The sequence below is a fragment of the Salvelinus alpinus genome, chromosome 30 (assembly GCF_045679555.1).
Source record: "Salvelinus alpinus chromosome 30, SLU_Salpinus.1, whole genome shotgun sequence".
Classification (NCBI taxonomy): domain Eukaryota; kingdom Metazoa; phylum Chordata; class Actinopteri; order Salmoniformes; family Salmonidae; genus Salvelinus; species Salvelinus alpinus.
Window position 1 is genome coordinate 40,377,183 of NC_092115.1, and position 14,181 is coordinate 40,391,363.

Here is a 14,181-nt window from a genome sequence, read left to right on the forward strand (position 1 = left end):
AGTTCAGAACAAGAATATAAGCTATATAGAAATAATTACGCTCTATCATCCTAATCGAGGTGTTAATTAAATCTCATCTTCCAGTGTTCAAACTTGTAAACAAGGATGCATGGGATTACTGTTAATGCGATTCCGTGCAGCCAAGAGCAATGTCCACTTTAGGTGTTGTTTCTACATTATTTCAATGAAATTACATTGAACCAATGTGGAAGACGTTGAATTGACATTTGTGCCTAGTGGTATACTGTATTCTTGACATAGCTCATCCTATACAACTACTGTTGTACATACCCTTTTACTACTGACACCGTATATGTTAGATATTGTCTATACACACCCTGTATTAATATTCCGGACTCCGATATTGCTCGTTTCTTAATTTCTTGTTGATTTTTTTTTTTTTTTGTCACGGCACCTGCTTTAACATCCGCTAATCTCTGTACTAATAAACTTTAATTTGATTTTAAATGTTTATTTAAAATGTTGGAGGGGGGAGGATTAAATGATGGAGAAACCATTTGTCCTTCTGTCTTTTTGTATATATTGTGCTGCTTTACCAACTGGGGTGGTTACCCACCATAATGAAACAAACAATAATGAACCAACAATTGCTGCAATCTCTAAATCGTGCATTATTTAACAGCAAATCATACCAAAGCATCTTTGCAGTATTTTCAAGAATGACTCACAATACAGGTATTTACAAAAGTAAGTACAGTTACGTTCACGGCGTTCTAACAACGTGACAGACATATTTGATTATTCAACCATGACTAAGGGTAGATTATTAATAATCCAAAATGTCTTGCAGTGACAGCCAATAATATTTAAATGTCTGGCTCAAATAAACATGACTTCTCTGTACTCATGAAACTAGTAGGTCTAATAATTTGACCTCAGCTGGTGTTTGGCTATTCTGAGACATGTGCAGTCAAATCTTGGCAGTTGTTTATAATTTCTATCAAATCATTTTTTTATTGCACTTATTCTAGAAACACATTTGAACATCAACATAGGTCATTTTCATTGATAATATCTACTTCCTTACATTTATATTTTAGTCATTTAGCAGACACTCTTATCCAGAGCGATTTATAATTAGTACTTCTTAGCCAAACAAAATAAAACATAACTGCTTAATCACTTGTTTCTTAAAAGCAAAGGAAATACATGCAAGCTTTGCACTGTTTACAAAACACTAGTCACTATGAGTCACAGAGTTCACACTTTTAGCAAACTTCTGACGTTGGACAAGACACAGGGCAAGAAATATGTCCACAATAATGACAGGGTAGTGTCATGGTTGCAGAGAGTTCCAATTCAATCCAGTCAATTCAGGAAATGGATTGACATTCCAATAATTAATTAAAAGTTTCCCAATATTTCGACTTTGGTGAATACTGAACTTCAACTCACTTCCTGAATTGACTGAGTTGAAATAGGCCTCAACCTAAGATGAGTGTACAGGTGTGAGGGTCGGAGGCAGGGGGGCCTAGTCCTTTCTAGGGGGCTTTGACCGGGTAGAGTTGTATTCTAGGTGGTTTTGACCAGGTCGTAGACGTGGACGTGGAAGTCATCGTCGTATTTGATGTAGTAGACAGAGGGTTTGGCTGGAACCTGGTAGATAACCAGCCCCGTCCTTTTCACGCCCTTATCCGTGACGTACTCCACCTGCTTACCCACAAGGCTCTCTGTCTCCTCGCCTGGCTTCCTGTCTGCAGGCAGTAGGTGTTTATTCTCTGGGAAACAAGAAAATAATAAGATGAGGAAGAAAGAATAGAGAGAATGAAAAAAGAGAATTTGCATATGCTGTCATCTGCCCTTTTACTTCACATACCATAACAAATACTTCTTCCTCATTCAAGTAGCCTGCTCAGAAGCTAAGCTATTTATTTGCCTTTATTTAACCATGTAAGTAATTGAGAACACACTCTCTTTTACAATAACAACCTGAACAGGGAATGAGCATAGGGTATGTATGTACGTGTGTTCCAGTTCTCATGCTCAATTCAAAACTCAAGTCTATTTCACCCAGTAGCCTCACAAGATTTACATCACCTCCTATTTTTTTCATATGCTTTCAGTCACCTGCCTTCCATGTAGCTTCACAACAATTACTTCACCACAGGTGGTCATAGTACTCTCGACGTCACACTCTTCCTCTGTCCCTATTCCGACCTCAGTGCTGTACGCAGTAAACTCCAGTACTATGCTTTCTTAAGAAGATAAGATACTGTAGAGCTATACCAATATGAGTGTACCCTTGAAAATCAAAAGGACCACCACCCCCATTACTATGTTAAATGAGGTTTCCCTTTGGTCAGCACTAACATTGCATAATTCCTGAGATTATCATCATAGGCTATTTGAGAGGGAATGATAATTATCTCTGGCAGTGTCTGAGAATGTTTAATCTTTCATTTGTATAGTCCAGATTTATCAGTGGATCAATTATCTCTCTCCATTTCTGTCTCTCTGTATTGCCCTTCCCTCTTTTTACAGGATTAGGAAATGAGCTGATTCCAACCAAAGAAAAGAAAACAAACACCCCAAAACAAATAAAAGCTCTTACCTGCTTCAGGGAGGATGCGGAGGTCTCCGTCCTTATAGTCGTCCCAGAGCTGGTACATGTAGAGCACAGGGTCCTTCTCATAGGTGATGTAGTACCAGTTGGTCATGACGGGGGCGCGAGAGAGCACCATGCCCCGCCACTCATTCTTCTCACCGTCCTCCTTCTCAAACAGGTGCTCCACAGCCTTCCCCACCAGCTCTGGCGCATCATGGGGCACCTTGATCTTGTTGTTTACTATAGGGGTAAACCACAGGGTTTATAGTGTTGAAAATAACTCAAATAGCAACATGGTTAAGCAGACTGAATGCTGCGCTCACTTTTGGTTTAAAATGAAACCGAATGTGAGCTTTCGCAAGACCAGGCAGGTTCCACCAGGCAACTAAAATAGTTCCCCAAGTTGGGAAAGGTAGAGGGAATAGCATTGCTTTTTTTTGTGTACTTTGGGGGGTGACTAGAGGGGGAAACATTAAGACAAGAGGGGGAAACACAAATACTCAATTTCAAAACCACTCCTAAGAACTTGTGTAGATCTGAATGGCATGGATAGCTGTATAGGTCCAATCCTACACAATCCTTCCACATTGACACATATACAGTAGAAGCGAGGTGCTCGGGTTCATAATGGGATTGAGTACAATTATATTGCACAGAGTTGTGGTTTGCTGTACGGAAGAAGAATACAATTATCAATGAGGGGAAATTACACATGATAAGGCAATGGTAGGTCATTAACTTGGGGATAAGGAGAGTAAAGGGAGATATGGGTATACAGGCTTTTCTATACAATTATGCTAATCATTAAGGCCTTGATAAGATTAATCTGTTATGTACATGCTGGCCTGGAGCAAAGACCTGCACACACAGTAGCTCTTGTGTATTTTGTAGATAGACTGACTGGACTTCCAATTGGTGAACAGCATTTAGCAAACTGAGACAAAACTTTGAAAACAAAATGTAAATAGGTTGTTTTAAACTTCCTAAAGTTACATTAATTACTCAGCAGGCTATCTTAACCATATGGGAGAAGTCTGCTACGCTACCGTTAAGGCAGAAAATAACCCGGATGGAGATTCGCTTCGACAAAAACGAGACTGACGGTATAATGAAATAATTGAAGATGCTCAATGCGAAAATGATCACAATGCAAACGACTCTTAAAAAGCAAATAAACAGCAAGGTCGACAGCCTTCGTGACAACATGGAGAAGCTGGTCATAGAAAATCAAAATCTCATGAAAACTGATTTGGAGCAGAAGGCCAAAAAAATCTGTGAAGATATTGACCTGGATATAGCGCTCCTGAGTTCAAAAATGGGCAGTATCGAGGACAGAAATGTAACACAACAAGAACCCAGCTAAACAGTTCGACCCAGACGTATCTATAATAGTAACCTTACAAGGACAACAAAGACACGGCAGAAAAGGAGGGGAGCCGTCACCGAGGGTGCCAGAGTTGGTGGCCACCGAAAGATTGAGAGCAAGAGGCCGGGGACCAGGAGTCGTGAAGGTCGCATTAAAGATAAGGTGGATAGCCTCCGGCTAAAGCATCATCGGTCCACACAGATGGAATCATCGAACTCAACTTCAAAACAGAGATTTCTACATTTCGGGGAATAGGAGGATGATGAAGCAGTTCTTCTGACAGACGCCGGGACTCACAGATCATGTCCAGGAAGGATGAGAACCATCTGCCCAGTCCGTTAAATGCTTAACAATTGTATTTCATTCACTGGAACGTTAATGGATGGACGACCTCAAATTCTACACTTAGAACATTACTACTGCAGGCCCTACACCCTGACTATTTATCTGAATGAAAGTCATTTGTCTGGCGGCTCCACTATTGACTTCGATGGTTATTCTTGGTTTGGACACAACCAAAACTTTCATATAAGACCAAGAGCCCCTAAAGCTTCAGGTGGCATCTGACTTTTTTTTATAGGAACAAATTGAACAATATAGAGTGAACATTGTGGACAAGTCAATGGGTGGAATAATTGGTGTAAGATTTGAACACTGTGTGTCTAGTTAAATAAAAAAACATTATTTTGCCTTGTTATTTACTATCGGAGGGTTCTACAAGGGGAACTCTCCAGTTGTTGGCGCAGGTGTATTCTCTGGACACAAAGTGTTCACACCCCTTGACTTTTTCCAAAGTTTCTTGTGTTTACAGCCTGCATTTAAAATGGATTCAATTGGGATTTTGTGCCACGAGCCTACACACAATACCCTCTTCATATTTTCAAGCATGGTGGTGGCTGCATCATGTTATGGATGTGTTTGTCATTGGCAAGGACTAGGGAGTTTTTCTTAGGATAAAAAATAAAACAGAATAGAGCTAAGCACAGGCAAAATCTTAGAGGAAAACCTGGTTCAGTCTGCTTTCCAACAGACACTAGGAGACAAATTCACCTTTCAGCAGGACAATAACCTAAAACACAAGGCCAAATATATACTGGAGGTGCTTACTACAACGACATTGAATGGTCATTAGTGGCCGAGTTACAGTTTTGACTTAAACCAGCTTGAAAATCTATGGCAAGACGTGGCAAGAATCTATGGCAACCAACTTGACTGATCTTGAATAATTAAAAATAATTAAAAAAGGGCAAATATTGTACAATCCAGGTGTGCAAAGCTCTTAGATACTTACCCAGAAAGACTCAACTGTAATCACTGTATTGACTCAGGGGCGTAAATTAGATATTTCATTTTCAGTACATTTGCAAAATGTTTTAAAACATGTTTTCATGTTGTCATTGGGAAGTAGATGGGTGAGAAAAATATATATTTAATACATTTTAAATTCAGCCTGTAACACAAAATGTGGAATAAGTCGAGGGGTATGAATACTTTCTGAAGGTACTGTATATATATATATATATATATTCGGTGACCTGAACAGTCGTATCTCTGATCTGAAAGACTGTATAATTAACATTGATGTTATTGCACCTAAATTTGCTTTAGACACAGGTTTAAATAGGCATGAGTTCTCAAAAGGATTCCAAATGCTGCATTCTGGATGGTAGATTATCACCACAAAATTATAATTTTGTCAACAAAGTGAAAAGCAGTCATCGACTATATTATAACACCTCATGAATGTCTGAATTCATGTGTGGAGTTGAATGTGATTACCTCAACTAAGCTTGTGGAAAGTAAAGGTCCTGAGTGTATTGGTCTGATTGGAGATCGTAGTAGACTGCCTGATCCTTCATTGTTGTTTCTGAAATTCATGGTGGGAAACTATACTGGGGAGGAAGGTGATGTAGGCTTATCGAAGTCAAGTGCAAATCAGACCAAAAGAAGGCCTAGAAACCTAGCTGACCATTTTCTTTCATCTGACATGTGCTGTACTGTTCTTATGGACCTGATTGATAACCTGGAAGCTTGCCAGAAAACACCGTATAATATTGATCAGTGGTATGGCCGGATCTGTGATGTACTACATGATGCAACGGAAAAGTGTTTACCTGTTAAAATCAGTATCATCCAAGCCTAAGAGACCTCGACAAATTGGTAAACCGCTATTGGAATAAAGAGTTAAGTCATTTAGGGTTTGACCAATCAATGAGAAGAGGTTTAAGGGAAGAGTTTAAACAGTGTCAACATATCTTTGACAAACAAGCTAAGTTCTAGAAGAGGAGTATCAGAAGGGGCCAAGCACTGCATCTTGAACAACTGCAAAGTAACAACCTTCAGCAATTTTGGAATGAAATTAATAAACTGGGTCCGAAAAGAGTTATGAAAATTCCAATGGAAATCATACTGGAATAATTATCAACTTGAACACAAGAAGAATTGTGTATTAGACAACTGGGAGAAGGATTTTGTTAACCTATTTTCAGGCAATAATATACCATCTGTGCTTGATGATTAATTATAAATTATCATGTAACTTAAAGAATGGGTTGGAAATTGAGATGAATAGGGCTGGATACGCCTCAAACGTGTTCCTGAATTGACTTTGGAGGAAGTTAGGAAGGCTGTTGAGAAAGCAGAATAAGAAAAGCAATAGGAATAGCAGAGTTGCCAAATGAAGTCCCGAAGTCTACTAGGTTACTGCAGACTCTATTTTGTCTTTTACTATTGTACCCGGATGATATTGTCCTCATTGCAGAAAGCGAGTTTGATTTGCAATGTACGCAGAACAGTCAATCTCTGGTGTACCAAAATGGAGATGAATGATTAACCAAGATAAAACCCAGATGGTGCACTTAAAAAAAAAATGTACTGTAAGAAGTTTTCATATTCTCTTTTGAAGCAATGCCCCTAAAATACACTAGCTCATATAAATACATTGGTTTCCTTTTGATGAATGTATGACCTTTAAAAGAGGGTATAAAGTACGTACTAGATTCTGCAGATAGCATGTTGGGGTCTGTCGTAAGTACACTGAAAGTCTGTAAAGACCTGGGCTATTGTACATATTCACAGCTCTTTAGTTCATGTGTGTCCTATACTGAACTATGCTGCTGGAATCAGGAGTTTTATAGAATCCAAAACAGCTGACTCTATTCAGAATAGAGCCATACAATGTTTTCTGGGAGTGCATAAGTTTGCTCCAAGCCTTGCTATTCAAGGAGACATGGGTTGGAAGCTCTGTGAAATAAGACAGAGGGGTGAAATTATTAGGTTATGGAACCGCCTTATCAATATTCACAGTGGACAGAATAACAAAAATGGATTTCAACTGGGATAAAACACACAACTACCCTTGGACAACGGAACTCGATGCCATATTTAAGGAAGCTGATCTACAACACTTATTTAGAAACAGGTTAGGATGCAGTATGATCAAACACAAGTTAACCCTTAGAGCTACAATGAAAAATGGTCAACTGACATATGTCTAAACCAAAACTCTGAACTTACAACCAGATCAAAAACAGCTATGATCTATGACCTTATGTCACCGCTCACCGCTCACCTAACCAAAAATCTAAATGTCCTTGTGTGCCCAGTTGAGAACCAGGATACTGCCTCTGGCAATATGAAGTACGTAGGTTCAATGCCATTGATGAAGAAGAGCGACTATGTACTATCTGGGATTTAGGAGGTTGAGAATGAAGTGCACATTTTATTTTATTGTACTTTATATGATGATTTGAGAGCTATACTGAAACAGGAACTATTCTGGATTAAAAAAAAGATTTTTAAGAAAATGGCAATTTACGAGATTTTTTTCTCTCCTGGTTGTAAATTGTATCTCCAAAGCTTGGAAGATGCAACACGATAAGCTGTATACTTGAAAGGTTTTCATCAGATACTTTTATCCTAAATAGCCATTTTCTACATTAAAGTATTTTGCCAGATCAGGACCTAACATAAGGACAACTCAGAGTATGCTGTTCTGTTCTTCTGAAATAGACTACATTTTCTTCATACCATGTTACTTTAGACCATTCTAAAATAAATCATGGATTTATTGTGAAGGTGTAGGCTATATTACAGGGATTTATGAGACTTTTTATAATATAGATGTTTCAAAGTTCTGCATCAGTGGCTTGTAGACTACGTCTGGAAGCCAGGAGAGGCTAAATGTGTTTATGTTCATTAACGGTCAATTACCGTGAGACCGGCAGTTATTTGCTTGACAATCACCGGCTGACTAAATCTCGTGACCGCCATAGCCCTACTCATGATCAACCTGGTTAAATAAAAGCGTCAACATACTCAAATAGCAGGCCAACCCACCGACTTTCTCTGTTAAAATCTGGAGGTTGAACACTCGCTCATCCTTGAACAGCTCGATGCCATAGACGCAGTCGAATCCGTCGTATTTGACCATGTAGAGGGAGGTGTTGACGGTGAGGCGCTCCAGCACTGTGCCTTTCCACTTGGTCAGGTTGCCCTTCTCCCTCCAATTGTGCTCAATCCGCAGGCCCAGCAGGTTGTTAGCGTCTGGGGTCGACGACAGAGACGAACCTGAACTCTCACTCAGCTCACCGCTGCTACGTTTTCTGAGGGGAAGGGAGAGAAGAATATAGGCTCTTCATCTATGTCTGTAATGTCTTTTTCGTTATGTGTCGGACCCCAGTAAGACTAGCTGTCGCCATTGGTGTCGGCTAATGGGGATCCTAATAAATAAAAAAATCGAATCTGTAGCTAGAGGACTTCTGCTCTCTCCAGGAGTAGCTAAGTATCAGTTTTTGTCTTAATCAGTTGTTGCCCTGTCTTTTGTTGGCTAGTGCTATTACTTTTTTTTCATACTAGCACTTTGCTGATAACTATATTGAGGTAAAACTTACTATGATTGTGATATGTGGTTGTCTCACTTAGCTATCTTTACACTAACTGTAAGTCACTATGGATAAGAGCGTCTGCTAAATGCTAAATGACAAATGTAAAATAAGTTCAACCCACTGGGCACATACGTCAATTCACAGTCTATACCACGTTGGTTGAATGTAATTTTGTTGAAATGACGTGGAAACAACGTTAATTCAACCATCGTATGCCCAGTGGGCAAGTTCGGGTTCAAGCAAACCAGGAAACACACAAAACAGTACTAGAATATCAGTGAAATAACCAACAGGTGATTCAACCTACCTGCCCCTTTTCTTGGACATGTTTCCATAAATTCACACAATCCTGTGGGTAGAGGGCAAAGAGTGTATTTTACAACACAAAAACGTTTAATAATCTCAATCTTGAGAAAGTAACTTGATACAATGGTATTGTGTGCTGGATTATGAGTTTATATTTTACTAGGTTACATGGATAACACATGGACAGTGTCTTGAGGAGCAGAAAGACCTATATTCAAGTTACAAAGGAAGAAGGCACACATATTTACCTGGGATTCTGGACACTCATAACAATGTTGCCTAAATTACAGTGTTATCATATCGCATAATTATGGTTACGTAAATTATGCTATCCCCTACAACCAACAAATCCACACCCACCAATGTAGTCTACAAGTATTCCTACAGGATTGGTTATTTTACCCATGTAGCCTAGTAGTTTCCCGCGAGTAGACCACAGGCTTTGTTACATTGTAGCCATACCGGATGTCAACAAACAACAATGTCGCCCTCCCTCTCGCTGCATAACCTCTTTCAACTTCTGCCAGTGCAATTCCCTATACAATCATGTCGCGTCTCTAGTGTCATTTCGCTGCGACCAAGTTTCGTAAAATTGTAGCAATTAGATTTTTCTGGACTAGACAAGATATATTCCTGGCGACAGACATAGTCAAGTTGAAGCCATCCTGTAAGCAGAGGTGTAGCCTTTCACATTCGTAATTTTTGTTCAGATATTGACAATTGTTTTTCAAAGGCGCGCGTGCCTATTTTGCGACATCAACGTCGATGTAACAATGAACGTCATGTAATCATGTATAGGCTACAGTGAGGTTGTTTTGTGACATAAAACTGACCTCTGGTCTACAGTAAAACGACCAATGCGGTATTCACATTTGCATTACAATAGCGCACGCAACAGGCGAAATTGACGCACTGGAGGGCTTGAATTACAGTAGGCCTATACTCTAGTGTAGTAAAACGATTATTAAAGTAGAATGAATATTTAGACAGAGTTACCTGGGCACTATTTTCATATCTACTTCCCTCTGCTGAGCAGAATCCACCTCATGAAAGCTACAAGGAAATAGTCTTACTACGGAAACTACAACTACCAAGATAGGTCTATGCCTAAACGAACTGTTCATTAAATCAGTGTACTTCTCAAAGGACGCTGGGAGTTGGTGTCCATTACGTCACTCACCACAAAGCCATGGAAAGTGATTGGGTGCTGTATCTCACAAAGGAGCGGACATGTTTTAATTTAGCATAAATCTACAGTGTGGCTTTGGCAAGCCTTTAAAGATTCCGTGTGTATCTATTTTGCCTATCTGTTAGTAAACTTTGCGGCCAATAGGCTACGTAGTTTGAACTAACCTACATTTCCCACCATGCAATACATTTTGTGGATTGTCTTTCCCAATATTCGTTATCTCTCTCTCCGCCTCTCGCAATCCGTACTGTACATAAACAACTAGAGCTACAGAGCAGACTGTGACCAGAAAAGACAGCTACCTGACACAGGACCTCTGTAAATCAATGGATGTGATCCGTCATGTCCAAAAGGAGGCTCCTAAATATATTACTCAAATGGTGGAATACGTATACAATTCTCATACTTGAGTAAAAGTAAAGATACCTTAATAGAAAATGACTCAAGTAAACGTGAACGTCACCCATTATAATACTACTTGAGTAAAAGTCTAAAAGATACTTAAATATAGTTAAGTATCAAAAGTAAATGTAATTGCTAAAATATCCACCAGAAGCCCACCAGATCAGTGGAAATAGGGATGACCAAGGGTGTTCTCTTGATAAGTGTGTGAATAAGACAATTATCCTGTCCTGCTAAGCACTCAAAATGTAACGAGTACTTTTGGGTGTCGGAAAATGTATGCAGTAAAAAGTACATTATTTTCTTAAGGAATGTAGTGGTGTAAAAGTTGTCAAAAATATAAATAGTCAAGTAAAGTACAGATACCCCAGAAAACTACTTAAGTACTTTACACCACTGTTGGCTGGCAGCAATTATTTATTGTGTTTTATTTAACTCAGAACTTTGTCTCCCATCTCAGTATTTTAGAACAGATAATATGCATACAGTGTTACTATTCATTTTATCATTGAGCTTATTAATTAAAACCATGCTAAATGTAGGCTACGTACAATTTTCCCTCCGTCAGGTATCTCTCAAAATGTCAAGGAGGCTAAACCAAGTAAAATAAATGTTACATTACAGTAACAAAGATTATGTAATAGGGATCATAACTTTCCACATCTCTCCGTTTTCCTTGGTCTCCTCCAGTGGCAAATCATGGCAGGAGAGAGTCTAATCATGTGGAGGGTGGAGGATCATAAACCACTGTCCAGTCCAAGTCCTGTGACGGATCTAACAAATACCTGCCGTGTCAAATAAATGACATAAGAAAAATACTCTGTACTGTTAGCTGCTAAGGAGGCCGGATAAACCATTACATCTGATCAAATTTGGCCTACTCAACAAACTCCTCGAAAGATACTGTTAAGTTCTAGTTTTTACCACTAGATGTCAGACACAGTCTATGTCACAGCAGACCATTCATAATGATCAAATCAAATCAAAGTTTATTTGTCAAGTGTGCCGAATACCTTACAGTGAAATGCTTACTTACAGGCTCTAACCAATAGTGGAAAAAATGTATTAGGTGAACAACGGGTAAGTAAAGAAATAAAACAACAGTAAAAAGACAGGCTATATACATTAGCGAGGCTATAAAAGTAGCGAGGCTACATACAGACACCGGTTAATCAGGCTGATTGAGGTAGAATGCGGGAGCACTGATTGGTCGGCCCAATTGAGGTAGTATGTACATGAATGTATAGTTAAAGTGACTGGGTTGAACAGACTTTCATGGATTAACTGTACAAAGCAAATGATTGAGTGTTTCAGAGGGCTTCTCTGACAACCTATCCTCTATTAGAGCTCTGAGTACCTTTCTTAGTTCCGCAGTGGCATGTGTGTGCGTCAGACGTCTTAATCAACCTCACCTTTAGTGTTGCAACTCTTCAGTCAGAAATCACCGGACCATTGATTTAAAGTTGACAAAAATCATTTGTCTCCACTTAGCGACACACAAGCCTTTGAATAGACTTTGTGAATAATTTCTTTAACCACTCCCCTAGGGCATTTTATCAACCATCTTCTGTCCTAGATGAGGAACTTCGGAAGAGTTAACTTCAACTAGCTAACTTGAAGATAGCTAGTTGTTTTTTAATTGTTTTAATTTAACAAGGTAAGCTAGTTGAGAACAAGTTCTCATTTACAACTGCGACCTGGCCAAGATAAAGCAAGGCAGTGTGACACAAACAACAACACAGAGTTAGACATGGAATAAACAAACGTACAGAATAACACAATAGAAAAAAAAGAAAGTCTATATACAGTGTGTGCAAATGGCGTGAGGAGGAAAGGCAATATATAGGCCATAGTAGCAAAGTAATTACAATTTAGCAAATTAACACTGGAGTGATGGATGTGCAGATGGTGATGTGCAAGTAGAAATACTGGTGTACAAAAGAGCAGAAAATTAAATAAAAACAATATGGGGATGAGGTAGGTAGATTGGGTGGGCTATTTACAGATGGGCTATGTACAGCTGCAGCGATCGGTTAGCTGCTCAGATAGCTGATGTTTAAAGTTAGTAAGGGAAATATAAGTCTCCAGCTTCAGCGATTTTTGCATTTCGTTCCAGTCATTGGCAGCAGAGAACTGGAAGGAAAGGTGGCCAAAGGAGGTGTTGGCTTTGGGGATGACTAGTGAGATATACCTGCTGGAGCGCGTGCTATGGGTGGGTGTTGTTATCATGACCAGTGAGCTGAGATAAGGCGGAGCTTTACCTAGCATAGACTTATAGATGACCTGGAGCCAGTGGGTCTGGCGACGAATACGTAGCGAGGGCCAGCCGACTAGAGCATACACGTCGCAGTGGTGGGTGGTATAAGGGGCTTTGGTGACAAAATGGATGGCACTGTGATAGACTGCATCCAGTTTTCTGAGTAGAGTATTGGAAGCTATTTTGTAAAAGACATCACCCGTGACCAGCTCGAAAACCGGAATGCACAGTGGAGAAGGTACGGTGGGATTCGAAATGGTCAGTGATCTGTTTATTAACTTGGCTTTTGAAGACTTTAGAAAGGCAGGGCAGGATGGATATTGGTCTGTAACAGTTCATCCCCCTTTGAAGAGGGGGATGACCGCGGTAGCGTTCCAATCTTTAGGGATCTCGGACGATACGAAAGAGAGTTTGAACCGGCCGGGTATAGTGGTTGCAACAATGGCGGTGGATCATTTTAGAAAGAGAGGGTCCAGATTGTCTAGCCCAGCTGATTTGAATGGGTCCAGGTTTTGCAGCTCTTTCAGATCATCTGCTATCTGGATTTGGGTGAAGGAGAAGCTGGGGAGGCTTGGGCAAGTAGCTGCGGGGGGTGCAGAGCTGTTGGTCGGGGTTGGGGTAGCCAGGAGGAAAGCATGGCCAGCCGTAGAGAAATGCTTATTGAAATTCGCGATTATCGTGGATTTATCAGTGGTGACAGTGTTACCTAGCCTCAGTGCAGTGGGTAGCTGGGAGGAGGTGCTCTTATTCTCCTTGGACTTTACAGTGTCCCAAAATCTTTTGGAGTTAGAGCTACAGGATGCAAATTTCTGTTTGAAAAACCTAGCCTTTGCTTTCCTGACTGACTGCATGTATTGGTTCCTGACTTCCCAGAAAAGTTGCATATCGCGGGAACTATTCGATGCTAGTGTAGTCCGCCACAGGATGTTTTTGTGCTGGTTGAGGGCAGTCAGGTCTGGAGTGAACCAAGGACTATATCTGTTCTTAGTTCTACATTTTTTGAAAGGGGCATGCTTATTTAAGATGGTGAGGAAATGACTTTTAAAGAACAACTAGGCATCCTTGATTGACGGGATGAGGTCACTATCCTTCCAGGATACCCGGGCCAGGTCGATTAGAAAGGCCTGCTCGCAGAAGTGTTTTAGGGAGCGTTTGACAGTGAGGATGGGTGGTTGTTTGAACGCGGACCTGTAGTGGATGCAGGCAATG

At 40.0% G+C, this 14,181-nt stretch overlaps 1 protein-coding gene across 8 annotated transcripts; it reads right to left on the reverse strand.

The window, feature by feature from the left end:
- Positions 1-524: 524 nt before the first annotated feature.
- Positions 525-10,266, reverse strand: LOC139560657 (spindlin-1-like). Of its 8 annotated transcripts, none has more exons than XM_071377641.1 (5): positions 10,121-10,266; positions 9,126-9,167; positions 8,271-8,536; positions 2,573-2,806; positions 525-1,739 (listed from the first exon to the last, which is right to left on the reverse strand). In XM_071377641.1, the coding sequence occupies exons 2-5, from the start codon at positions 9,143-9,145 to the stop codon at positions 1,534-1,536; spliced, it is 726 nt and encodes a 241-aa protein (XP_071233742.1). In that variant the 5' UTR covers positions 9,146-9,167; positions 10,121-10,266; the 3' UTR covers positions 525-1,533. The 8 variants fall into 8 exon arrangements, with proteins under 8 accessions (XP_071233742.1, XP_071233738.1, XP_071233745.1 ...); XM_071377637.1 differs by having other exon boundaries at positions 8,250-8,536; positions 10,121-10,258; XM_071377644.1 differs by lacking the exon at positions 10,121-10,266 and adding an exon at positions 9,510-9,661.
- Positions 10,267-14,181: the final 3,915 nt, after the last annotated feature.

Excerpts from the sequence above, each read along its gene's own strand:
- LOC139560657 (XM_071377637.1), bottom strand. The coding sequence starts at position 9,145 with ATGTCCAAGAAAAGGGGCAG. Across the intron at positions 8,537-9,125 it reads ATGTCCAAGAAAAGGGGCAG|AAAACGTAGCAGCGGTGAGC; the intron begins GTAGGTTGAATC and ends CCTTCCCCTCAG. Across the intron at positions 2,807-8,249 it reads TGGGTTGGCCTGCTATTTGA|TAAACAACAAGATCAAGGTG; the intron begins GTATGTTGACGC and ends TTACCCCTATAG.